At 38.8% G+C, this 24,346-nt stretch overlaps 1 protein-coding gene and 1 long non-coding RNA gene across 26 annotated transcripts in view; one reads left to right on the top strand and one right to left on the bottom strand.

Moving 5' to 3' along the window:
- The window catches only part of EPB41L3 (erythrocyte membrane protein band 4.1 like 3), an 86,162-nt gene that overhangs the window by 39,661 nt on the left and 22,155 nt on the right, over positions 1–24,346 (top strand). For 13 of the 23 annotated variants that reach the window (XM_081013047.1, XM_081013067.1, XM_081013045.1 and 10 more), the window contains exons 4-13: positions 2,536–2,640; positions 3,216–3,258; positions 6,695–6,770; positions 8,067–8,285; positions 8,529–8,616; positions 9,769–9,921; positions 11,093–11,190; positions 12,410–12,585; positions 17,252–17,472; positions 23,561–24,124. In XM_081013047.1, coding sequence (XP_080869173.1) covers positions 2,536–2,640; positions 3,216–3,258; positions 6,695–6,770; positions 8,067–8,285; positions 8,529–8,616; positions 9,769–9,921; positions 11,093–11,190; positions 12,410–12,585; positions 17,252–17,472; positions 23,561–24,124 — 1,743 coding nt within the window. The remainder of the gene's footprint in view (positions 1–2,535; positions 2,641–3,215; positions 3,259–6,694; positions 6,771–8,066; positions 8,286–8,528; positions 8,617–9,768; positions 9,922–11,092; positions 11,191–12,409; positions 12,586–17,251; positions 17,473–23,560; positions 24,125–24,346) is intronic. The other 10 variants (XM_081013055.1, XM_081013050.1, XM_081013048.1 and 7 more) reach the window with 3 other exon arrangements.
- The window catches only part of LOC308481106, a 33,206-nt gene continuing 14,544 nt past the window's right edge, over positions 5,685–24,346 (bottom strand). Inside the window, exons 2-4 of one of the 3 annotated variants that reach the window (XR_013988446.1) lie at positions 23,593–23,729; positions 7,009–7,091; positions 5,685–5,844 (exon numbers count right to left, since the gene is read on the bottom strand). This is a non-coding gene — a long non-coding RNA (uncharacterized lncRNA). Of the gene's footprint in view, positions 5,845–6,796; positions 7,092–12,595; positions 12,805–23,592; positions 23,730–24,346 lie in introns of those variants that run through there. The other 2 variants (XR_013988447.1, XR_013988448.1) reach the window with 2 other exon arrangements.

Raw genomic sequence — 24,346 nt, 5'->3', positions numbered from 1 at the left:
TTCTTCTTCCTATGTACTGCCCATTTCTATCATCCTAAATGATTTCTTGAGGACTCTATAGATAATTGCATAGTGACTTCCCCTTTTTCATTATTTCTTTCTGAGGAACTTTAATAATTTGAGTCTAAATGTATAGCCTTTGGGGGAAGCTGTGGAATGAAATGAATTAGCATAATTTTGTTTCAGTACAAATTAGTTTAAGAATGGCACTTGTAATGTTGTTGAGATTACTCATTATTTTTAATGCAGATAGTGCATTCCTGTTATGTTTTGTACCTCACGGTTATAAAGCTTTTTGGGTGTTTTTAGGCATCTTCGCCTGACAGTGTTTATGTTTCCTAAAACAAAATAGTTCAGAAATCTCAGTCTGAGGGGTGTACAATCAAAATAATTCCTGGATTTTCTAGAGCATTATATTCAGATATATCCTGCTTTAGTTGCCCTCACCAAATGAAATGAGGCAGGTAGACATCAGGAAGAGGGGCTTTTCTAGCAGTGGCACTATGGTTATGGAACATCCTCCCCAGTGAGTCTCTCATGGCACCAGCTTTGTGATATTTTCATCACCAAGGTCATTTCTGTTCAGCTAGGCTTCCTAAATATCTTATATATTCTGGGCCTCACAGTTTTTAAATTTGTGCTTCTGATTTTGGGGGGTATGAAGAGCTTTTTTGTTTTGTTTTTATGGTTTCATGTTTTATTTCATATATTTACATTTCTATTTTTATTTTACTATTCGTTATAAACCACCCAGAGAGCTAAATTTTCTGGGGTGACATACAAATGCTGAAATCAGTTAAATAATCAAGAGTACACATTACATAATCACTCTGTTTTATAGTGATTAATCTGAAAACTAATATAATATCCCCGAAATTTTCAAACTTCTTTCTGAATTGAAACAGTTTCTTCAAAAAGGTAAACATACATGCACTGTTAAAGGAAAGCACATGAACTCTTACCACTTAATGTAGATAGCACATATTGTAGCTTAAAATATTGATTCAGAAACTCAAAGCAGTTCACTGGAGCATTTTTGTGGATTGTTGGATATCGGAGACAGAAAGAATCTCGGTGACAGATTGGAGGTGAACTCCAGTTTGTAACTGTTGAGAAGAGTGTCAGTGCCCAGTGTTTGGGCCAGTGTGCACGTCTTGCAGTGACATCTGCCACAAAGGAATGAGGGGCATACTGAGAAGTGTCCATAGTTGCATCTCCGGTGAAGGGAGCTTGAGGTTTGTTTATAGGTTAGCTAAGCTGCAGAGGTGAAGATGTCAAAGGCTGGAGACCAGGGAGCGGTTCCGCTTGATTGTTGATGCTTGTGTGCTGTGTGTGTTATTCTTTGCTAATGCTGTCAAAATTCTCAAAATGGTGAATTCAGCCCAGATAACAGTGAATATTATTTCAGATTCCAGATAGCTTTATTAAACCCCTGCCCTGCTTTCATTTAATCCCCTCAGTAAATTATCTCAAAAGTTTCAAAATGTATTTTCATGCTACAGTAATTTACATTTCCTTCAATATGTTGTCATGGTTATTCATCTTACTAGATATTATCACATCTGTGTTATCTTGTTCTTTAAACTCTTCCACCCCAACATATTTCGTCTAGTGGTGAGCAAAGTCCCCCTGGCTCAATCGTAATTGAGTCATGAATGCCGTATTGAAAAAAAGAATTCTTCATTTTAAATTGGCCCATAATGTCTTACTGCAGTGCTGTTTGGAAATTCCTTTGCAAGTGCAGGGAAGGCAATGCATTATCTAGACAACCATGAAATCCTCTCTTGGATTGTGTGCAGAATTCTTTGATCAAGAGGAACACCACCCCCACCCCTGGGGAAACAATCAGCTTTGGTTTTCCTTAACCCCTATGCATTCACTGCTATAAAAATTACATTTGCATGATGCATATCCTGCCCTTTAGGCATACTTGATGTTCCTAGCCCTGGGACCATGACATTCTAATTTTAGGTAAGTTATATTCAGTTTTACAAAAAGTCCAACTTAATTTCAGAAATCAGGACAGTTCCATTGAGAGCCAATAAGACGTTAACGCTTTCAACTTCTGCATATGTGCTGAAAATGGTCCCTACTATTGGGCCTGTTGAAAATAATATTGAAGAGAACAGACTTGGATCGAAAGCTGCATTTAGGGGAACCCTCTTCCCCAAAAACTCTGCTAATTTCTCCTTCCTGCTGCAGTCTCCCATGTCCCACCCTGTGCCATTCTGTTTTTTGGGATGGGTTCAGTGTGGAGAAGGGGCCAGGAAAACTGAATTTTGTGAGCTGCGTGGGATGGATCCTTCCCATTATGTTTTCATTGCAATTAAAGTAATAATTTAATGGTAAGGCAACATACCTTGCAACAGAAGGAAGTATTTCAGGCATGGAAAATTCATATTATGAGCCAGTTAATATCAAACTTTTAGCATGAAATTAAATGAATGTTCACTTAATTCTTTTAAGCTGTCTTGATTTTTTTAAAGGTTCATGTTTTGATACTCAAACATTTTATTTCCTATACTTTCTCTGTAGAAACGTTCAAAAGGCCAGGTGCTGTTTGACAAAGTATGTGAACATCTGAACCTGCTGGAAAAAGATTACTTCGGGTTAACATACAAAGATATGGAAAGCCAAAAGGTAAAATTAGACAAGAATTTAGGAAATTCATAAAGAAAGGATAAAATGGGGAAAATATATCAAATCCAGTCGTATTAATGATACTGAGATTGTGTTGTCAGAAACATCAGCCTTCAAAACTGGTCAGAGAGCTGGCAGTGGAAGCAGTAGCATCCTCCTGACAGCAACAGTGTTGCACTTTTCATAATGGAGTGGGGTCCCTGTCATTCCTGGACACTGAGATCCAGTTCTGAGCGCCTTCTGGTGGTTCCCTCATTGTGAGAAGTGAGGTTACAGGGAACCAGGCAGAGGGCCTTCTCAGTAGTGGCTCCCGCACTGTGGAACGCCCTCCCGTCAGATGTCAGAGAGATAAACAATTACACAACCTTTTGAAGACATCTGAAGGCAGCCCTGTATTTGGGAAGTTTTAAATATTTGATGCACAGTTGTGTTTTTATACTTTGGAAGCCACCCAGAGTGGTTGGGGCAACCCAGTCAGATGGACAGGGTATAAACAAATTATTGTTGCTGTTGTTCTTATTGATGACTTTAAAAACATGTTTGTACATTCAAATATTTTAAATACTTATTTTCAGAATTGGTTGGACCCAGCCAAGGAAATAAAAAAGCAGATCCGAAGTAAGTTGTGCTAAATCATTTTAAAGACATTAATTATATGTTTTTAATAGGGATTCCTCCCAGGTAAGTAACAGTAGGAATGCTGCCTAAAATATATGATTATAAAGAAGAGGTCTTTATATCTGTGATTCTACCTTGTATTTTTAAATTTGTTTTTCCACATTGTTACCCAAGTCCACATTGTTACCCAAGTTACCCAAGTCAGTCTTACTAGAAAGTAAATAATTTTATACTTCCTATCTCCTGTTATCAGTGCTTAACATGTAAATGTACTTGTGAACTGCTTTAGAAACCTATAAGTACTCAGAATAAATTAAGCATCAAGGCAACCAAGTTGAATATTTAAGATCCTTTCTACAAACTTGGTGTAATGAATACACATGGAATTTGCTGTAGCAAACAGATGTCAGTGTTCATTCTCAATCACACTTCACAAATAAAATCTTTCCAATGGCCAAGTATATGCAAGCAATTACATTTGGTAGGAAGCATTCTCCATCTGGAATTAAAACATGGTTTCTGGTTTACAAATGTTAATTTATAGTATGAGCGAAGTTGTATACTTGTAATGATAAATATTTAATAAAATGTTGTAAATGCTTTAAAACATCAAAATTTCTGTAAAGAAATGTCTGCTTTGAATAGCCAAATTATGTAAACCTGTTTTGAAAGCCTAAGCACATGGATTTCAGCTGAACTAGGTTTATATGTGACAGCAATGATTTCAGCTATTTGCCATTTTTAAAAATCAGTATTAATGTAGTCAAGAAAATGTGCAGTGTTTGTTATGGTAGATACATCTGATGTAGACTTCTTAGCCAAATGTGAACAATGGTAACTGCAGGAGATTATCCAGAACAGCAAAGTCTAGTCCTGCTCTTGACAGTGGGAAGAGATGCAGTTGTAGCATATAAAAATGCAAAACTTGCTGTTTCAGAGCATTACTTTAGGAACCCAGTATTACCAGACATAAAACATTATTGTCTGATAATTTAAGAATGCAAATCATACACAAAAATTCATTAGCACACGGGATCTCCTTTGGGCTCCTCTACCCTGAAAGGCGCCCAGTTATCATTGCAGTTAAAAGTAATAATGTTCAATGGCACCTAAGAAAATTTGGCTAAAAGTATGTATACAGTTTTTCTCACCCTGTTTCTTTGTTTTACCCAATGTGGGAAAGAAATATGGACTGTGCCTTTTTTCTGAAATCAGTACAGCACAGCAGGCTTACTTGAAGTCTTTCTTGCTTTTCCCAAACAAATGAATGGAATCCAAACATTTTCCAAAGTAGCTCAGAGATTTGTACACCAGGATTGTTAAGATCTCTGATTAATTGCCATTTAGAAGTCTGTTTTTCCTGAATAAACCAAGAGCTTTGTTCAAGCGAAGGACTTGTTCAAGCAGAAATATATGTAAGGAAGGACCAAGAAAAGAGAGTCTTTGTATTTTGTAAGGGCAGAGGTTCATTCATGTAGATAACATTCCAGACCCTAAAGGACAAAACCTGTAGGAAATTTGCACACAATTTAATATATATTGTACTGTCAAGATTAACATGACCCCTCTACTGTCAAGCACCTCAAGGCTTCAGTAATGAAACTTGACACACCTTCAACATTCATATTCATCATGACGTGCTCAGTTTAAATAGTTAAAAATAGGATGTTGCAAAGTAGAAAAGTACTTAAAACTGAAATTAAAAGATATACTTTACACAGCTTCTGCTGGTAAGATATATGGCACCTCAGTGGAAGAAGAACTTGGGCAGAATTTCAGTAAACTGTAAGGGATATTCAGAGGTCTAAATAGAAAAATATTGTATGTTGTGTGGAGTCCCCAGTCTACATTTTCATCTGCATTTTATGATTTTGATGGTTCAGGCAGTGACTCTGTTTTTTATATAGTTTTATAGGCATATAGATATTTCTTTTCCACATAGTGTTTGTATGGTTTAGTCATGGCCTTTGGCTAGTACAATAAAGCTTATTTACTTACCTTAGTGGGCTGTATTTATTATATGTTTTATTTCTAAACATTTCTACCCTGTCTTTCTATTAAAATATTCAAGGCATCTTATAAATAATAAAAACTGCAAGCAAGCAGGAATGCAACAATTACAGTACATGTTTTAAAAACAGATTTACAAGACAAGTTTAAAAGCAGCAGTGGTCGAATCCTTATTTAAAACAGCATTGTGTTTTTAAAAATTGTGTGTACCTTTTCCAAAGAACATTACAGAAGTTTAGTTGCATCACAACCAAAAAGGCACTTTCCCCTTCTCACCAGGTATCAAATAGTGGGGTGATCTGGAGAAAAGCCTCAGGGTTAGACTCATGGGGAGGAAGATTAATCTTGAGATACTCCAGTTACAGGCCACTGAGAACTGCAAAGGTCAAAAGCAATTCTGAATCGAGGGGAAAAAAATGGTACACAGTTTTGTGGCTAAAGGATGTGTGTAATATCAATCAGTACATTGCAGCCTTCACCAACCTGGTGCTGTCCAGATGGTTTGGACTACAACCCCATCAGCATTCACTGTTCTGTTAGGTCCAATCAGAACTCTGGCAGCTTTGCATTATGAACCTGTTGGAAGTTTCCAGGCTGCATTCAAGGGAGTATCCCACAGAAGAGTGCATTATGGTAACCTGATTGTCATTAGAACTTGAATGACTGAGGCCAGGCCCAAGAAAGGGCACTGGTGATATTTATTTCATTTATTAAATTTCTATACATCCCTTCATCTGAAGAACACAGGGTAGTTTACAACATAAAAACACAAAAATACATATTATAGTAACAAACCAAAACAACCTCTCATTTTGTTTTATTTTCTGATATACAAGATCAGGCTGTAAAATGCAAATGTTTATACCTCTTTGCTTTTGTCAGAGTCTTCTTGTAGCAAGACTGAACCAGTTTAAGACTAATAGGCACTGTAATTGGTCGGAGCAGGGGAACTAAGCTCGCTAGTTGACTGTAGTGATATTATTGCCTCATCTTGAGGCTTTCAGGGCTGATTCTGAGGAATGACCTCTATGTTTTATCTTTACAATTTTGTACATGGTGAAGGACAAAGAAATTCTGCTGAGATAGATATCCCCAAGGTGCTGATGAATGTGTTTATAGAAATAACTATATGCTTCACTCAGTTGTGGGCACAACCTTGCTAAATGTTTAGGTGGCATTGTTCTCATCTTTGTATTTGACTGTGTAAACTGTATCTTAGCCAAGAAAATTGCCCTGGGTTTACAAGTTTTTGCAAACACTTCAGATAAGTTGCTGTTTGCCGAGGGACAATTCTTTTTTTATTTTTTGTTAAGTTAGGAGCCCTCAATATTCAATTATGAAAGCAAAGGAAATGGTTCAGACAACTGGATAACCATTATTGGACGCGGTATGCAGAGAATCCTAATTAAGTTTTGTTTTCTTATAGGTGGTGCTTGGCATTTCTCTTTTAATGTGAAATTCTATCCTCCTGATCCTGCCCAGCTTTCTGAAGATATTACCAGGTATTTAAAACACCCAGCAATCTTTATAAGTTGGTCATGAAAAGTTATTGGTGGTGGCAACCTCTAACTAACAATTGTTAAACAATTGTTTGTATAATGTGAGGTGAACACTATTTACTACCATACTGATAATGGGTGATGGAAGGAAATGTAGATATTGGAGATGTATCATCCTCATCCACCTGCCCCCCCCAAAGGTCTAACTTATAATAAGCTTGCCTCACTGCCATCCCCTTACCTTTGTTGAAGGGTGGGTAGGTGTATTAGGGTGGGCTTGCAGTAGCCAACACCTCAGCCTCATGGCATCCAGTGCACTGAAACCTGTGAAGTGTAGCAAAGAGCATTTGAAAACTACATTTCACATGCTTCCTGCGCATACTCATGAGCCTCCATTGCTGGGAACCAAACTTCCTTGCTAATGACTGACCCATCCTGCCTACAGTAAGTTTTAGAGAAGGGTTGGATAATTTTCATAGCGGAAGGCTGGGTTTCCCACAGCATCTCAAATAAAACACTGCACTTTCTCTGAAAAATCTCAGAAAATTTGAGCTGAGGAGACCTCATCTGTCCCTAACAGTGGCTGTGGCATTCACATAATTGTGAACATATGAACATATGAAGATGCTGCAGTCAATGGAGGGAATAGTTCTTTGCTACCATTAGCAGGTGAAAGACATATTTCTGAAATTGCCATTTATAGTTAGCATTAACTGAAAAGTAAGCAGAAGAGGAAACGTGGATTGCAATTAAAATAATACAGCAGTGACATACTGAGAAGAACCAATTCCCACCATTCCTGATTGTTATGACTGATATTTTAATGTTTTATTGTGACTTTGTTTTATTGAGCTGGTTCTGTTGTGGTATTTTGTTGTTTTTGTTTGTTTGTAAACAGCCTTGGCACTTCTGCTTAATGTATAAATTCTTCTAATTAATATATAGTGTGTGGGGAGGGAGAACTCTATTGTGCCTAAAATAAAAACTGGAGTTCTGACTGCATCTACTGTTTCTTCATATGTGCACACCACTTCTTGGGATTGTGTTTTCAAGTGCTCCATTATGTATCAACCTAACTGGCCACCCCCCAACTACCTTGTAATGGAGAGAAGAGATTTCTTTCACATTCCTATTTGTCCTTTCTTCTGCTTCCTACCACTTTGGTTAAAGCAGAGATTCTGCAATTCTCTAGGCTTAATGGAACCTTTAAACTGCTTGTGAATTGCTAGAACTTGCGAGGGGTATGGAGGTGTTAATGAGGTGTGTTTTTTAAACCCCCCCCCCAAAAAAATGTTGCAGGTACTACCTCTGTTTACAGCTGAGAGATGACATAGTTTCTGGACGACTGCCATGTTCTTTTGTTACACTTGCACTATTGGGCTCCTATACAGTTCAGTCAGAGCTTGGAGATTATGATCCTGATGAATACGGAAGTGATTACGTCAGTGAATTTCGCTTTGCACCAAACCATACTAAAGAACTGGAAGACAAAGTAATAGAGCTTCATAAAAGCCACAGGTAATATAAGCAGGGGGGAAATGTATACAATAGAGTCCTTTGGAATTCTATCCTCCTTCAAGAAAAATGTACTGAATTTCAAAGCATTACATTGAGGGGGGAAATGATTGGATGGAGTGAATAATAGTGTAAAACAGACAACCGCATGAAATCATTTAAATCATCATAAAGGACACATTTATTTTCCGGGAAACAAGTTCATTTTTAAGTGTGTTTATTTCTACTCATGTTGATTATCTTTAGGGGAATGACACCTGCAGAAGCTGAGATGCATTTTTTGGAGAATGCAAAAAAATTGTCCATGTACGGAGTAGATCTGCACCATGCCAAGGTACAGTCTAAGTAGCAGGATGGTTCACCATTAGAAACTTAGAAGTGTTGCCATTCATGCATTAAGTAATATGTCTGCAAATAATCTGTTGATTTTATTGTCTAGTTTATTTAATATATTTTGATGAACTGATGATTATAAAATAAAAAGAATGCTAAAGCACTTTTAACTAACAGGGAAATTCAGTCAGATCTATGTTATAGAGTGTCCTATCCTTCACCTGGCATGTAGTTTCAGTGGTACATTGTGCAGCGTCCACAGAGCCATTGAAGAGGCTCTGGCCTCTTCTGCATGTAATGCTAAGCTAAACAATGGCTTTGTGACAAGCAAGCAGGTGGGTAATCAGTAAGAAAATAATGGTAAACCATTGGTTGCAGCTCATGGCTTTTGGGGAGTGAGACAAATCTTGAGACTGAGTTTGCATGAAAGGCTAAGCCAAACGATGGCTTAGCTCCAGGTATCAGGGCAGCAGGATGACTGTGGGAGCGCCAAAGCAGTCATGATTTTCTCTCTCAGCTTGCTCATGCTTGCTCATTCTTTCCAGACCATGATTTGGCTTACCATTGTGTGTGAATCAGCCCTTTGTCTTACGTACCTGTGGAAAGTTCTGTAATTGGTGCCATGGAATAGAGTTAACCGAACCAAAATGTACTGTATTATATATATTGTAAACAGTGTCTGCAAAAAGTGGTTTGGCTTGACATGTGGCTTTAGTCTTCCTCAATTTAAGATCACACGTTTACATCTTAGTCATTATATATTAAATGGATCATGTTTTTGGCAAAATGTTGCTGACCAGAAGAAAATTATGAAGTGCATGTTATTCTGAGTGTATACTGCATAAAATCTTTTCGAAAGCTTAGATAAATGTATATAATATATGCACAGGTTTTGAAAGGACTGTAGGGCATTTCAGGAGGAAATCTGCATAGATATTTGAGTGAAAGAAAGTCTTTTATTTTGTGTTCTGTTAATTACATTAACTGTTTTTGCCAGAAATGGGCTAACTGTAGTTCAGTGGCTGGCATTCCCCACAAAGGAATGCTGCCCACCCCATCTGATGTTCAAAAAGCTTGTGATTGTAGAAATGGAAATGAACCATTGATACTCTAAAGATTAAAAAATAACATCTTTTGAAACATCTTTTTTTAGGATTCTGAAGGAGTTGAAATCATGTTAGGGGTTTGCGCAAGTGGTCTCTTGATATATCGGGACAGACTCAGAATAAACAGATTTGCTTGGCCTAAGGTTCTCAAAATTTCATACAAGAGGAATAACTTCTATATCAAAATCCGACCAGGGGAAGTAAGTGGACTTCAGCAAACCAAATGTATTTCAGTGTTCCTTTTGCGAACTGGACTGCTCCAGTTGCCCAATTTCATATAATCTTTAACTGAGTTCATGCAAGCTTATGTAACCAAGTCCATGGCAGTCATGGCATTATGCTGTATTTCCCCTGTTGCCAGAATCCCCCCCCCCTTGCCTTTCTGAGGCACAAACGACATATGACAGCAGTCACACAATTAGGAATTATAGCATACACTTGTGTCTTTTCTTATGTATGCACTCTGCTTCATTCTTCCTCACCCTCTTTGTACTAGGCAAACGTTGACTTACCAAGATCATCATTTTCACATTATTTTAGACCCCCCCCCCAATGTTTTAATTCTTGTATAATTTATTAATCAGAACATTTCTAAGGTTGGGTTAGTCATGGGGATATTGAGTTGTTGAAGCTGTTATTAAACTTCATATCTGAATAGGAAGTTACTTTGTTCTCCTACTTTTAAACCCCAGAGCACCACATTGTCAGAAATAACAGCTGATTTCTGTGTGGCAGCAAGATGAGAATCTTATGTCACAGGTGATTAATGTAGCAATAATAGTGTCTTGATGTGTTAAGTTTCTTCTCTACAGCACTTGACGTATCTCATGGTTGGTCCACGAGTCCAGTAAAACCTATTAATAGCAGTTAAGATACACTTTCATATATATTGACAGACATTAATCAAATATCCCTTTCTTAAATAGTTGTGGATTTTGTGTGCTATTTCTTCAAAGTCCGTGGTGGTCAACTTTTAGCTCCCCAGGTATTGTTGGACTTCAGCTCCCATCAGCCTGGCACTGGTAGTCCAGCAACATCTGAAATGTGTAGAAGAACTCTGACACGGTGTTTATTAGCAAACCAGAACTGATCCTGGTTTTATGCCATTATATTTACTTACAATATATATTCCCCTGGGAATGTCTGTGTAGTCAACTAAGGCTGCAAGGGACCAAATTAAGGTTTCATGAGCAGCCATAAATCTAGAATACACTGCATATTATTTGCTTACATTGGCAACCCTAACAGTGTTGACCCAGTCTGCCTGTATGTAATATGTGCAGATGTCTACAAGTTTCTTGAATTGGTAATATGCCTCATTGTATATTTGTTACATCTTAACTCAAAATTAAATGTTCTTTTCTCTCCTAGTTTGAGCAATTTGAAAGCACAATTGGGTTTAAATTACCAAATCATCGTGCTGCGAAGCGTTTATGGAAAGTATGTGTTGAACATCATACATTTTTCAGGTATGCAATCTCTTTTATATTTTAAAACATGACACATAGAAATAAAGAATAAAAACTAAAATGTATTTAAGAAGGATACAATTAAATAGTTCTCCTCGCAGAAGCCAGCATAATGGCTTCTATTAGTGCAGCAGGGCTTTCTTGACTCCCCACCCCCACCCCAGAAACCCCAGAACAGCAGAGGAGATGGGAGGTTGTTCTGTTGGGCAAGTAGAAACATAATGTCCATTTACATCAAATGGGTCTCCTTTGAGTAGGGCTAGCATTGGCTACAACCCATTAAAATGTAGCATTCTTCTTGATCATTGGTATAGAGAAACATTCGAAATATATGCTTGACTATAAGAGGAAGCACTTCATGGTCCCTGGTGGTAATTGAGGCCTCTGCAAGAGCCCCACTCCTCTTCCTTGGATGAGTCCCACACCCAGAGTCATGGTTGGGCAGGACCACATCTATGAAGATAATTTCACCAATGATGTGGGAGAACAGTTACTATATAATGAGTTGATATTTATCTAGGGATTCTTTTTTAGGGTGGGGTCAGATTAGGGATACCAACTCCGGAATGAAGAGTGAATTCTGGGGCAAACTTCATGTGGAAAGTTTTAATACTACTGTAGTGGTGGGTTTGAGAGAAGTCTACCTGTATGCTGATTCACCTAGATATAATATCTTATATATCATAGCCAATACATAATCAAACAGTGTCAGTGCCAGACAAAATGACTGTAGTAGGTGATGTGTGTGTGTGTTTGTAAATATGTAGATATATTTGTGAAGAAGCAGTTGCTGATACGTGTTTTTGAAAAGAATAACATACATTATTATTATTATTATTTGACAAAGACTTCAAAATATTCAGCTGTTTCTAAGTATAATATATGGGTTGTATGTGCAGAACCCTCTGGAGTAGATTTTGAGGATGTCTGGCGTGTTGCAGGGGACAGAAGGGGAGGGACAGGAAGGTTCTACAATATTTAATTCTAGCATAAAACTGAGGCTGTAGATCTATGTCCACCTAGCCTGGATGTTAGTACCAGTGGATATAACTAGATTTACATCTGAGGAGGCATGCGTAGGAACACTGTGTTATAACCGTATCTATTCAAATAAAGGATTATGGAATAGAGACATGGATGCTCAGAATTTATTTTTCACTTCATTTTTCCCATTTAAAACCTGCAATTCGTCACAAGCATTCTGTGTGATATGTTCTAGGCTCTTGCTCCCAGAGGCTCCTCCCAAAAAATTTCTTACACTGGGTTCCAAGTTTCGCTACAGTGGAAGGACACAAGCCCAGACAAGGAGAGCAAGTGCACTGATAGACCGCCCAGCACCTTACTTTGAGCGTTCATCAAGCAAACGCTATACAATGTCTCGCAGCTTAGATGGGGGTAAGATGCTCTTGATGGTCTTTATTTGGAGTTTTATCTTAATTTTTTTTATATTGTTAGAGAACAGATTTAAGCTTCTTGTAATCTCATGTCCCTTGAGCTTCTGTTGGATGATGCTTGTAAGTATATGCATGATACTTCATTCATTATAAAATGCCCATTAAATAAATATTAGCCTTCTACTTTTCCTGGGCTTATTCATACGGCAGTACACAAAAGCTGTGGAAATAAGAACAATGAAACTTCAACCTTGGCCCACCTATTCCTTCAACCACCAGTCTTTCTTCAGTTACCGAAATGCTTTCTGTTTCCCTCAGCTTTTTAGGGTGTTCCAACCAAATATATACTTGATAGTTGACCTAGATGCCAAAGAGACTCGAATAAATACATAAAACAATTGCCACCAGAACTCCTGTTTTTAGGTTTCAGATTGGTGTCACACCAGTTGTCTGCCTGCCACTATGGAATTTAAGTCATTTCCATATCATAGAATCATAGAATCATAGAGTTGGAAGAGACCACAAGGGCCATCGAGTCCTACCCCCTGCCAAGCAGGAAACACCATCAGAGCACTCCTGACATATGGTTGTCAAGCCTCTGCTTAAAGACCTCCAAAGAAGGAGACTCCACCACACTCCTTGGCAGCAAATTCCACTGTCGAACAGCTCTTACTGTCAGGAAGTTCTTCCTAATGTTTAGGTGGAATCTTCTTTCTTGTAGTTTGGATCCATTGCTGCGTGTCCGCTTCTCTGGAGCAGCAGAAAACAACCTTTCTCCCTCCTCTATGTGACATCCTTTTATATATTTGAACATGGCTATCATATCACCCCTTAACCTCCTCTTCTCCAGGCTAAACATGCCCAGCTCCCTTAGCCGTTCCTCATAAGGCATCGTTTCCAGGCCTTTGACCATTTTGGTTGTCCTCCTCTGGACACGTTCCAGTTTGTCAGTGTCCTTCTTGAACTGTGGTGCCCAGAACTGGACACAGTACTCCAGATGAGGTCTGACCAGAGCAGAATACAGTGGCACTATTACTTCCCTTGATCTATATAGCTTATCTGCCTGCACACCTATGGGCAGGACCCATAAACAGGGCAGGTGGGTTGGAAGTCCAGCGAGGATTGGAGCTGACGTGGCTGCGTGCAGCTAGTATTTATTAATATTAGATGGATTTGACTGGAAACTAGGGTTGTCAGGTCCACAGCCCTACCCCTCAGCTCGTTCCTGACTGGCTCACTTGAACAAGGCCTCTGGGCATGCCACATGGCTGCAGAGGGAGGTGCTGGCATCCCTCAATGGCTACCTGTAGCCTAAGAAGGCCTCGGATCCAGGCTCCTGCCAGGCCAGGCCACAAACCCCACCTCCATGGAGTCCCAGGTAAGCAGCATTCTAATTTTCAGGTGTTGCCTAGATTCCGGCTTCGCCTGCATGCATACAGTGTAAATAAATTAATATATGTTGTGAAAGACAAATCAAGGCTCCTGAGCTAGCTCTTTCCTTCCTCTTTACTGCTACTTTTGTTGCTTACGCTTATCGACAATTTGCAACCCTTTAAAACTAACAAAACATGATGCTCAAAATGTGAACTCACCTAACCAATTTTCAGTTTAATACTATTTATTTGCAGATAGAAAATCGGCATGTAACTGTCTTCTAGGAAGCTGCTATTCAAATTTCTATACAAAAAAAAAAAGAATATAAAGCAGATACCAAGAAACTGCCAGGGTCAATGGAAAAAATTGTGATCCATATAAATTAGTGATAATCCTTGGTGTTCCCTGCTGAAACTGATAACATGAGTGCTTATCACTCATTAATTTTGATCCTTTTGAGTACTAATATGCTTCCTGCTGGTTACCAAGCAACTCGCGACCTTGCTGCTATGCATGCATCTCAGAGTACAAATTGTTCTCAGTGTTGTTTTTCTTTTGCTTAGTTTTTATTAAGTAAATACCTCTAGCAAAATTCAGATCAGAATAACCCTAATCATTGTCTTGTATGCATGCATAGGTTACATCATGGTTAACTGGACAGTGGGTTTTTTTCCTGGGCAGAACATGAGCCCCTTTTTAAAAAATAGGGGGTGTAAAATGTGATTTGAGTTTACTAAGAGAGGGAAAGGTGCTCCAATCGTTTTTGATGTGCATACAAATTGAACATACATGTATCTCTAAATCACAGATAATATACTCGAATTCTGAAAGTGCAGATTAGGTTTTTTCCAAAGGGTTTGTTGAGGCAGAACCGAATTATGACTACATTAATTTGAAAAATCACTCTGAGTGAAGCATATAAAAAGGTGGAACATGATTACAAATTGGTAATTAGATATTAACCATGGAGTAGGTTTACCTTGCACTGTTTACTAATCTGGGGAACTACACACTTGTGTAAAGTTACCAATGAATTCAATGGCATAAGTATACACCTGGCTATTTGGTTATTTTATTTGTATCTTGCTCATCCTCCAAAGAGGGATGCAGGTGGCGCTGTGGGTTAAACCACAGAGCCTAGGACTTGCCGATCAGAAGGTCGGCGGTTCGAATCCCTGCGACGGGGTGAGCTCCCGTTGCTTGGTCCCTGCTCCTGCCAACCTAGCAGTTCGAAAGCACATCAAGTGCAAGTAGATAAATAGATACCGCTCCAGCGGGAAGGTAAATGGCGTTTCTGTGCGCTGCTCTGGTTCACCAGAAGCAGCTTAGTCATGCTGGCCACATGACCCGGAAGCTGTACACCGGCTGCCTCGGCCAATAAAGCGAGATGAGCACCGCAACCCCAGAGTCGGTCACGACTGGACCTAATGGTCAGGGGTCCGTTTACCTTTACATCCTCCAAAGAGCTCAGCTTATAATACAACAATCTTGTGAGGTAGTTCAGCTGAGAAATAGTGACTAGCTCAAGAAAGTGAGATTCATAGTACAGAGGAGATTTGATCCTGGGTTTTCTGGATTCAAGCCTATACTTAGTGTAACCTCTAGTCTTCCAATTTCCATATTCTATTCAGGCCAGATACATCTTAGAAAAGTTATGCATATAATTGTTACTATTATTCCTTTCAGAGTTCTTGCTCAGCTTTCAGTTGGCCTCCATGTGCATCACTGAAATTAAATGGAAGCCTTTAGCACAGTACAGCCAGAGACAATAATTTTATTTAAAGTAAAATTTAAAAAAAATAATTTTATTAATTTAAAAGATTTTTATGCCAGCCATCAGGGTACTGTGTAAGGAATCTAACAACTGAAAAACACCAAAATAAAGGCACAATAAAATAAACATAAAGCATTGCTTCTGGTACAGATCCAAAGGAGGCTCACTGATTTATTGGAAAGAAAAATTAGATTTTTTGAAAGTTCAATTTATAAGGGTGGAAATGGGGGAAAATCTTACAGAATCAGTCAAGTCTGTTTCCCCAGGACTTACTATGGAGGGCCAAATGAGACTGTAATATTGTTAGTGCTTGCAGTTTGTTTGTTCTTTAATAAGGAGCAGGTTATGTGAATGGGGAGGTCAAACCAGTTTTGGGCTTTAGAATGGGAAGGAGGAAGTGAGTTAATGCTTGGACAGATGCTTCTCTGATTGGTGTCAGTGGAACTATGCCTGCTACTTGCAGTGGAGTGAAAACTGCCATTGGCGCCCAGTTCTGATCAGGACTGTAACAGAGGGAATGTGATAAAGCCTCATGTCATGATTCTGATCTGACTTACTTGCCTCCTATAAAGCTGTTTATTGGTTTTCAAAACAACAACCATGCAAAGGCTAACAACTTGAGTAACGTCACACATCTAGTTTGTCCCCCCCCCCCCCATTGGCAGTCTTGCAGAGTACCATGGTATCATTTAAGTCTACAAAAATTGAATGGAAATTATTATAGCTTCTCACCGCCAGAATTTTACTCTAGGAAAAGGTTTCTACAGTTATGATTTACAGTGCAATTCCGAAACAGCTAGATAGATCGATTTGCCATAGAGTGGTGACATTTGATATGTATAGAGGAAAAGGTCTGTAATATACACAGAAGTATAATTTTGATTCATAATAACATAACATACAAATTTTGGACCATTAGAGGTGTTTTTTGATCATAATGTTTCAATGCAATTATACCAGTCCTATAAATTGCTTTTTACATACTTGGTTTTCTAAAAAAATCTTTTTCTTTTCCAAAAATTATGGAATCTTATTTGGATGCACAGGTTTTTTTTTTAGGTTTATACTGTCCTCCTTTTTGGCTCCATTTTGGTTGCATTGCATCTGGTTACATTATAATGAAAATAGTAAACAGAACCCTTTCCTGCTATGCGCATTGCATATTATTATTTACACTGTTCCCTTAAGTGAGAAACGCTGCAACATGCTCAAATCATGTTAGTTTTTTGATGTTGAGCATTCTAGCAACTAATATTATAAATGTATTCTGAATATGTGTTATGGAGCATCTGCATGTGTATGAATACATATAAAGCCTTAATATGTGTGTATGCATATGCACACTTGTATATTTAATCCCTTTGCAAATTTACTTAGTAATTATACATGTTTCTGCATGTTTATGAAACATGACATTTTTAGCTCCTTAGCAAATTGCTTTAATCCACATTTATTTTTATTTGGCTTTGCAGCGCAATTTATGTTAGACTTTACCTCTTCAAATTATATTTGCTTTTAGCATCAGTCAATGAAAACCATGAAATGTACATGAAGGATTCTATGTCTGCTGCAGAGGTTGGTACTGGCCAGTATGCCACGACAAAGGGCATCTCTCAAACGAACTTGATAACCACTGTGACTCCAGAGAAAAAGGCGGAAGAGGAGAAGGATGAGGACCAGAATAAAAAGAAGAAGTCAGAAGAAGTCACTCCAGTCTCAACAATACGGCATGATACAAAGGTATAGTTCTATGGATTATATTTAGCTCCACTAGCTAAGCAAAATTAGAAGTGGTAGAAAGAAACATTTGTCATGATATATATTCATATTCAACAGGAAATATATTTATGATCCTGTGGAGTCTTTTTCTGCAATTTGAATACGATGACTTGCAACACATCTTATTTTATAGAGAAATGGTTTATTTCTAAGCAATATGATGAACTCTGCAAAAATGTAAATAGCTTTGCTATTATGGACTGAGATGGCTTTCACATTTTCCTTATTTTTAGAAGACCAGGACTTTTATGTTTGTAATTTTTTTAAAAGATCTCACTTTTACCATGTTTTTTTAATTACTCCTGAGAAGTTTATCCAAATGGCTCTTGTGTGAATTCTTATTTTTCTAATCTAAAATATCATTACCTTCCTTTTCATGTTGTTGGAATCAGTGTCGCTGGCATACTTTTAAGTGTAGGTTTTGGCATTTCATTCCATCAGCCAGCCACAGTACTTGGGGAAATAGGTTTTAACTAATTCTGGATCCATAGCAAACCAAGCAATTTTCGGAGCCAGTAGGTCTCCTTCAGTGTCTGTTGCACACAACTAGTAAGTTCAATCAACAATGTAAATGAGGCGCTTCAGCCTAATGTTGCAGCTACATATACTCTAAACAGCATTCTATTCCATTTGAACTGCTTCTTTAGTTTCAGTCCTGTTTTTCAAATTTGAGGCATCTGGGTCTTTGCCAGTGTGTTCCATGACAGCATGCTTTTATAATACAATGTAGGTTTATTTCCCTAGTTTTGCATGCCCGCTGTTCATTTCTTTCACAACCACTCTGCTTTAGCAGCCTTGCACTGCACTGCTGGTCCACACAGCCACTCCTGTATGACAGCCTGAGGTTGGCTGCTGACACCAGTGCAGTGTCACCCCAAATTGTGATGTTGCTGGCACCTTTTCTAATTACTTTGCTGACTGGGAAGCTCACAGTAAAGCTTTTACATAAATGTACAAATTCTTAATTCTGTCTTTATAGCTGCTCGGTTGGTTAAAATTTTTGATTTTGCAGCTCCAGGCAACTGAAATAAGTTTGTAAGAATAAACTGAAGCGACAGCATTCACCCTGCACTTTTAATTCAATTGTAGGGCTAAAAAGAACAAAAATTGTTGTTGCAAACTACACTGAAAGCAGTGTGTTTATTATACAGTCGTGCCTTGGTTGTTGACTGCCTTGTGACTCGAACCTTTTGGCTCCCGAACGCCGCAAACCTGGAAGTGAGTGTTCCAGTTTGTGAACGTTCTTTGGAACCCAAATGTCCAGGAGGGCTTCCGTGGCTTCTGATTGAGTGCAAGAAGCTCCTGCAGCCAATTGGAAGCTGCACCTTGGTTTTTGAACATTTTTGGAAGTTGAACGGATTTCCGGAAATCTAAATGGTGATGCTTAATGAATTCTAAAATGGCTCTTACTAATAAGAAAGTATTACAGCTTATTAAGAGGACCATATATTTAGATTAAGAGAATTAAATCATACAAGCAAAGTAGATGAACAGAGATAAATACAGTAAGATAGGAAAATAAGAAAAGTTGTCTTCTTCTAAATTCAAAATTTTATGTCTTGGGTTCCAGTGCACAGATCTTTCTGTACAATAGTGGACTGGGTGCAAATAACTTTACATATGAACCTACCAAACTGTTAGTAAATGTCAGCTCTGACAGTGCCAATTACCTGTTAAGAGCAGAAGAAAAATAAACTAGATTATGCCTCTCAAACAGGTGGTTAGAATTCTGCCACCAGGTAACAATGCAGCCACCAGGTACATGGACCTGATTCACCAAAAACTCGCCCTGTGTGTGGATGCTACGATCACTGAAGTCAATAGCAGCTCTGTTGATTTTTATTTTAAAGTACAACTTGATCCATCCATTTCTCTCTCTCTCTCTCTCTCTCTCTCTCTCTCTCTCACACACACACACACACACACTGCATAGTTGCATCTGCTGGGTTTTCTTTTAAAAAATCCTTTTAGAATTAGTTATTTCTCTTTTTAATTATTTTACCTCCATTTACCATATCAGAAAAGTATGGGAGATTTATTGAAAGCTTCCATGGGGTTCCTCATTTAGAAGGACATACTTGTGATAAGACATGTATAGGCCTGCACTATAAATATACAGTGGTGCCTCGCAAGACGAAATTAATCCGTTCCGCAAGTGTCTTCGTCTAGCGGTTTTTTCGTCTTGCGAAGCAACCCTATTAGCGGCTTAGCGGATTAGCGCTATTAGCGGTTTAGCGGCTATTAAAGGCTTAGCGGCTTAGCTGCTAAAAGGCTATTAGCGGCTTAGCGGCTTAGAAAAAGGGGGGGGTGCGGAAAAAAAATCTCAGGACTCGCAAGACATTTTCGTCTTGCGAAGCAAGCCCATAGGGAAATTCGTCCTGCGAAGCAACTCAAAAACGGAAAACCCTTTCGTCTAGCGGGTTTTCCGTCTTGTGAGGCATTCGTCTTGCGGGGCACCACTGTATGAAAATGCTGTATCAAATGATTGTCATAGAATTTGCTCTTGTGCTCTAAATAACTTAAATATGTACAGTATACATGGCATCCAATTAAGTTGTACTTAGAGCAGCCCCCTTGAAATAAATGGACTTAAGTTACTCATGGCTAAATTAAGACCATTGATTTCAGTGAGTCTACTTGAGGCATGCAGACAACCTTTAGATTGTCAGGAAAACTGCACTGCTAAAAACCTTGTCTATAGAGATCATCACAGACTGCAGCAAACCGATGAAGTGATTGCCAGAGCACTATCAAGAACTGTACTCGCAGGAAAACATGGTCTCTGGCACAGCAATTGACAGCATTCAGACTCTGCTTGTCTTGGAGAGTTGGATGCTCCCCCCTTCCTTGATGAGCTGAAGAATGCCATCAACTCTCAGGCATAAGGTTAAGCCCCAGGACAGGACAGAATCTCAACAGAAGTGCTGAAAGCTAGCCTCAGTTCTTCCAACATAATGCACCTCTCATGACCCCCAGGATTGTGATCCTCTATAAGAACAAAGGTGACTGCCATGATTGTAAGAACTATCATGGAATCTCCCTGCTGAATACTGTAGAAACCATCTTTGCCCCTGTAGTTCTCAACAGATTACAGTCTCTCACCAACAGAGTCTATCCAGAGTCACAATGTTGCTTTAGAGCTCAGAGGTCAACAGTTGACATGTTTTTCTCATTGCACCAGCTGCAGGAGAAATGCCAGGAGCAGAAATCCTCCTTGTACATCTCCTTCATAGACCTGACAAAAGCCTTTGACCTTGGTGGTCAGTTAAAAAGGACTCTTCACATTGCTCAACAAAATAGGATGCCCACCTAAGCTCCACAAGATGATTGTAGCCTTCCACAAGAACATGCATGCCTGTCCAGTATGATGGTTCATCCTCAAACGCCTTTCCTATAAAGAGCAGTGTAAAACAGGGCTGTGTTCTTGCCCCAACTCTCTTTGGCATATACTTCTCCCTGGTGCTCGACTGAAGATCTGCCCAGCTGCAACAAAACATGTCTCTCCCATTTTGGTCTCAACAGCCACAGCAGGTGCTGTAACTCTCCAACAGTTTCACTTTACCCCTGAAGACGCACTCTTCCATTGTCTCTCAAGACAGATGGATGCCAACAATCACTCTTCTAGGCATCACTGAATTGGATATCATCTTATGTCTCCCTCTCCATTTAATATCTCACTAATGCATTAGCTTCCAAATCTGCTAATGTTATACATTTACTCATGCTAACTCAGATTCTTCATCATCCTTTATTTGATTACCATTTTTGTTTAATACTTAAAAACTTTATGTCAGTGTAGTAAATTACCATAGGGCACAACTTAACAGGAAAAGGGGGGGGGGGTTCTACACAAGCTCCATTGTTAAACCAAAGCAAAGGCAGGTAAAATTATGAAAGCTGCAGGACACTTTGTAAAAGGATAACTCAGATTGACTTAGGAATAGCTATCATACTATATTTTAGAACATCTCGAAGCCATCTAGAAGGCCACATTTGAAAATACAATGTTATTTATTTTTTTCATAAATTTTATACACAGTGTGAGTGTAAAAAACAAGTACATGGAGTTTTGACTGGATCCAGCAAAGCACTGTGCATTCACATTGTTTTACCAGCAGTAGTTCATCCACTAACAGGCTGAACCTATCCAGTTTGTATCTTTGATTCCCTGGAATCAACACAATTCATCTAAAGCTTGCTGTGTAAGAATAGATTTGAAAATTTTGTCAGCTGGTATAGTTGTAACTACAAATGGAAAGTGTCCAGATAAATAAGACATCACCGTTGGGGTACTTCTACCTGTAGACAGATAATCTGTGTAAGCCAAAGCCTCTGGACTTAAAGTCACTAAACTGTTAGAAAGCATTAAAAACTCACAAGAACATAATCCTTTGATAAGATTACATAGTTGAGATGTTACTATCATAATCTCTGATAGTCACCCATCTCAGAATGTGAGAGCTTTCACAGTCATGTCTCCGGTAGTATCAGTGGCTGGGCAAGTTCATAGGGGAGAAGTCTTTCAGGCTCCCTATTCCTAGACCTAAAACTAGCATTTTGATTTTTGGTTGGAAATTCTGGTAGGTAGCAAAGATATGTAAAGAAATCTTTAAAATGGACCATACTCATTTCTAGATGGTCCAGATAAAGATTTCTCCACTTTTGTCTCAAGTAATTGAAATTTCCCAATAGTCTAGAAAGGCAGTTCCATGTACAGCACATTACCTGTATATTATCAGGGAACAGGTAGTTTGGGACACATTGTATTTTCCCAAGAACACTTACTATCTATACACAAGCTACATGTCACCTGATTTCCATTGTAGTTCCTTCTTCGTAATATACGGTGACATTTTGTACTTCTTATATGGAAATTCTTTATAGCAAGTGGGATGGGCAACAAAACATCGCAGTGTGGTGTGCTTCTGCTTAGGGTGCCAGCCAGCCATGCCCTCATCCATTTCCCCAACACACACTCAGTGTTCTATAGCTACTGAGCATGTTTGGGTACGTGGGATTTCACCCCTTAAAATCCCCACCCCTCAAGATGTTTTGGACTTCTACGGACCTTTGTAGTTCTCCCAAGAAAGCTGATACCACCCTCTTTTTCTCAGTTTGGCTACAGTTATAGAAACATACATAAATTTTATCCCACTTTTAACAGCTTCTCAAAAGACTCCCAGGTGATGAAAATTTTTCTTTAACAAATCCTTACTGCCTCCAAACAATTCCAAGCATTCCTTGGAAAGAATGTTTGGGAGGATTAGCTTCTCTTTCATGCCAATGTCTTGTTCTAGTTTCCAATTCCTTCTAACTGTAGCTTAAAGTAATGACTAAGTTGGGCAAAATATGGTAGTGGTAACCCTCCAAACCATGGGATTGAAGTGGGTTTGTAAACCATGGCCTGGAAATTGGCACTTGCTTTGATGTGCAAATAGGTATGTTATAGTAAAATAGGATTAGAGCAGACTGGAAATGGAAGAGGGAATTGGTGCATGTACCAAGGTGATGAAGGACTATGAAGGTTTGTAGCAGATATGGAAAACCTTTGGCCCTCCAGATGTTCTGCTACTACAGCTCCTATCAACCCTGGGTATTGCCCATGCTTGCTGGGTTTGATGAGTGTTGCAGTTAAGAAAATCTGGAGGGCCAAAGGTTCCTCACATCTGGTCTATAACACAATTCCATTTTTTTAAATCATGGTTTGTGTGACTATCTCAATTGAGCTTTCATGTTTAAACATATCTAGTTTATTAACCAAATGTAGTAGCTGGGTTTCTACCAAATATGTACATTTGAATATTTTAAAATATGAGATGTCTAATACTGTTAACAGACACATTGACCTTCGAATTTGTGTTATTGGACTGCTCTCCTTCATTTGAATAGCTATGGCATGTGGCAAGGGAATTTAATCCAGGGAATAAATTTGGTTTTTTAAAACTTATGTAATTAACTTTTTATATACAGAGGAAATTAACTAATTACAATTTTCTTTTGTCCTTTTGCTCTTGCACTTTGTTTGCTGCTCTTTCTTCTTTTTCATCAGCCACCTTTGCTTGGTACAGATCCATTACATACCTCACCATCCTCACAATCTGGTCCCTTTGCATCTTCAACAAAGCCCCATAGGAGATGTAAGGAGAGTGGTCGAAAACCATTAGATTGCAAGTCATCTAAAAACACTGTTCAAAAGCCTGACGAGTCTGAGCTGGACTCTGAAAGAAAAGGAAGAGTTTGCTCAGTTGAACAAGATATGGCCTTCAGCTATAAACAAAAGGCTGGTAAAGGCGGGACATTGTTTTCCTTCTCCTTGCAACTTCCAGAATCATTCCCCACACTCCTGGATGATGATGGCTACTTATCCTTTCCTAATCTCTCTGAAACCAACTTTCTGCCGGAAAGTGTGCAGCACTTCCTTCCCATTCGCTCACCATCCCTTGTGCCTTGTTTCCTCTTCATCTTTTTCTTTCTGCTTTCTGCCTCTTTCTCAGTGCCATATGCTCTCACTCTCTCCTTTCCTCTGGCTATGTGCCTCTGCTACCTGGAGCCCAAGGCGGCCTCCTTGAGTGCTTCACTTGACAATGACCTGAGTGACAGTTCAGAGGAAGAGGTGTGTACCTCGGCACAGAACACACTTTTTGGTGTTCATTGCTTCAGTCCTAAAGAGTGTTAGAATGCTGCAATAGTGGTCCTACTTTCAGAGCCTCATTTCTGTCTGTGCTGATATGTTCAGAATTTTTTAATTTTTGTTGTGTTGAGTGTAGTTTGAGCCTCAGGGTTAGGCACAATGCTATATTTATGAAGTAGTGGTATCAACTTTTTTTATATAAAA

The sequence above is a fragment of the Podarcis pityusensis genome, assembly GCF_964106645.2.
Source record: "Podarcis pityusensis genome assembly, chromosome: 7".
NCBI classification, from domain to species: domain Eukaryota; kingdom Metazoa; phylum Chordata; class Lepidosauria; order Squamata; family Lacertidae; genus Podarcis; species Podarcis pityusensis.
Note: the sequence above shows the minus strand (reverse complement) of the source record. Positions and strands in the feature narration are given on the sequence as shown.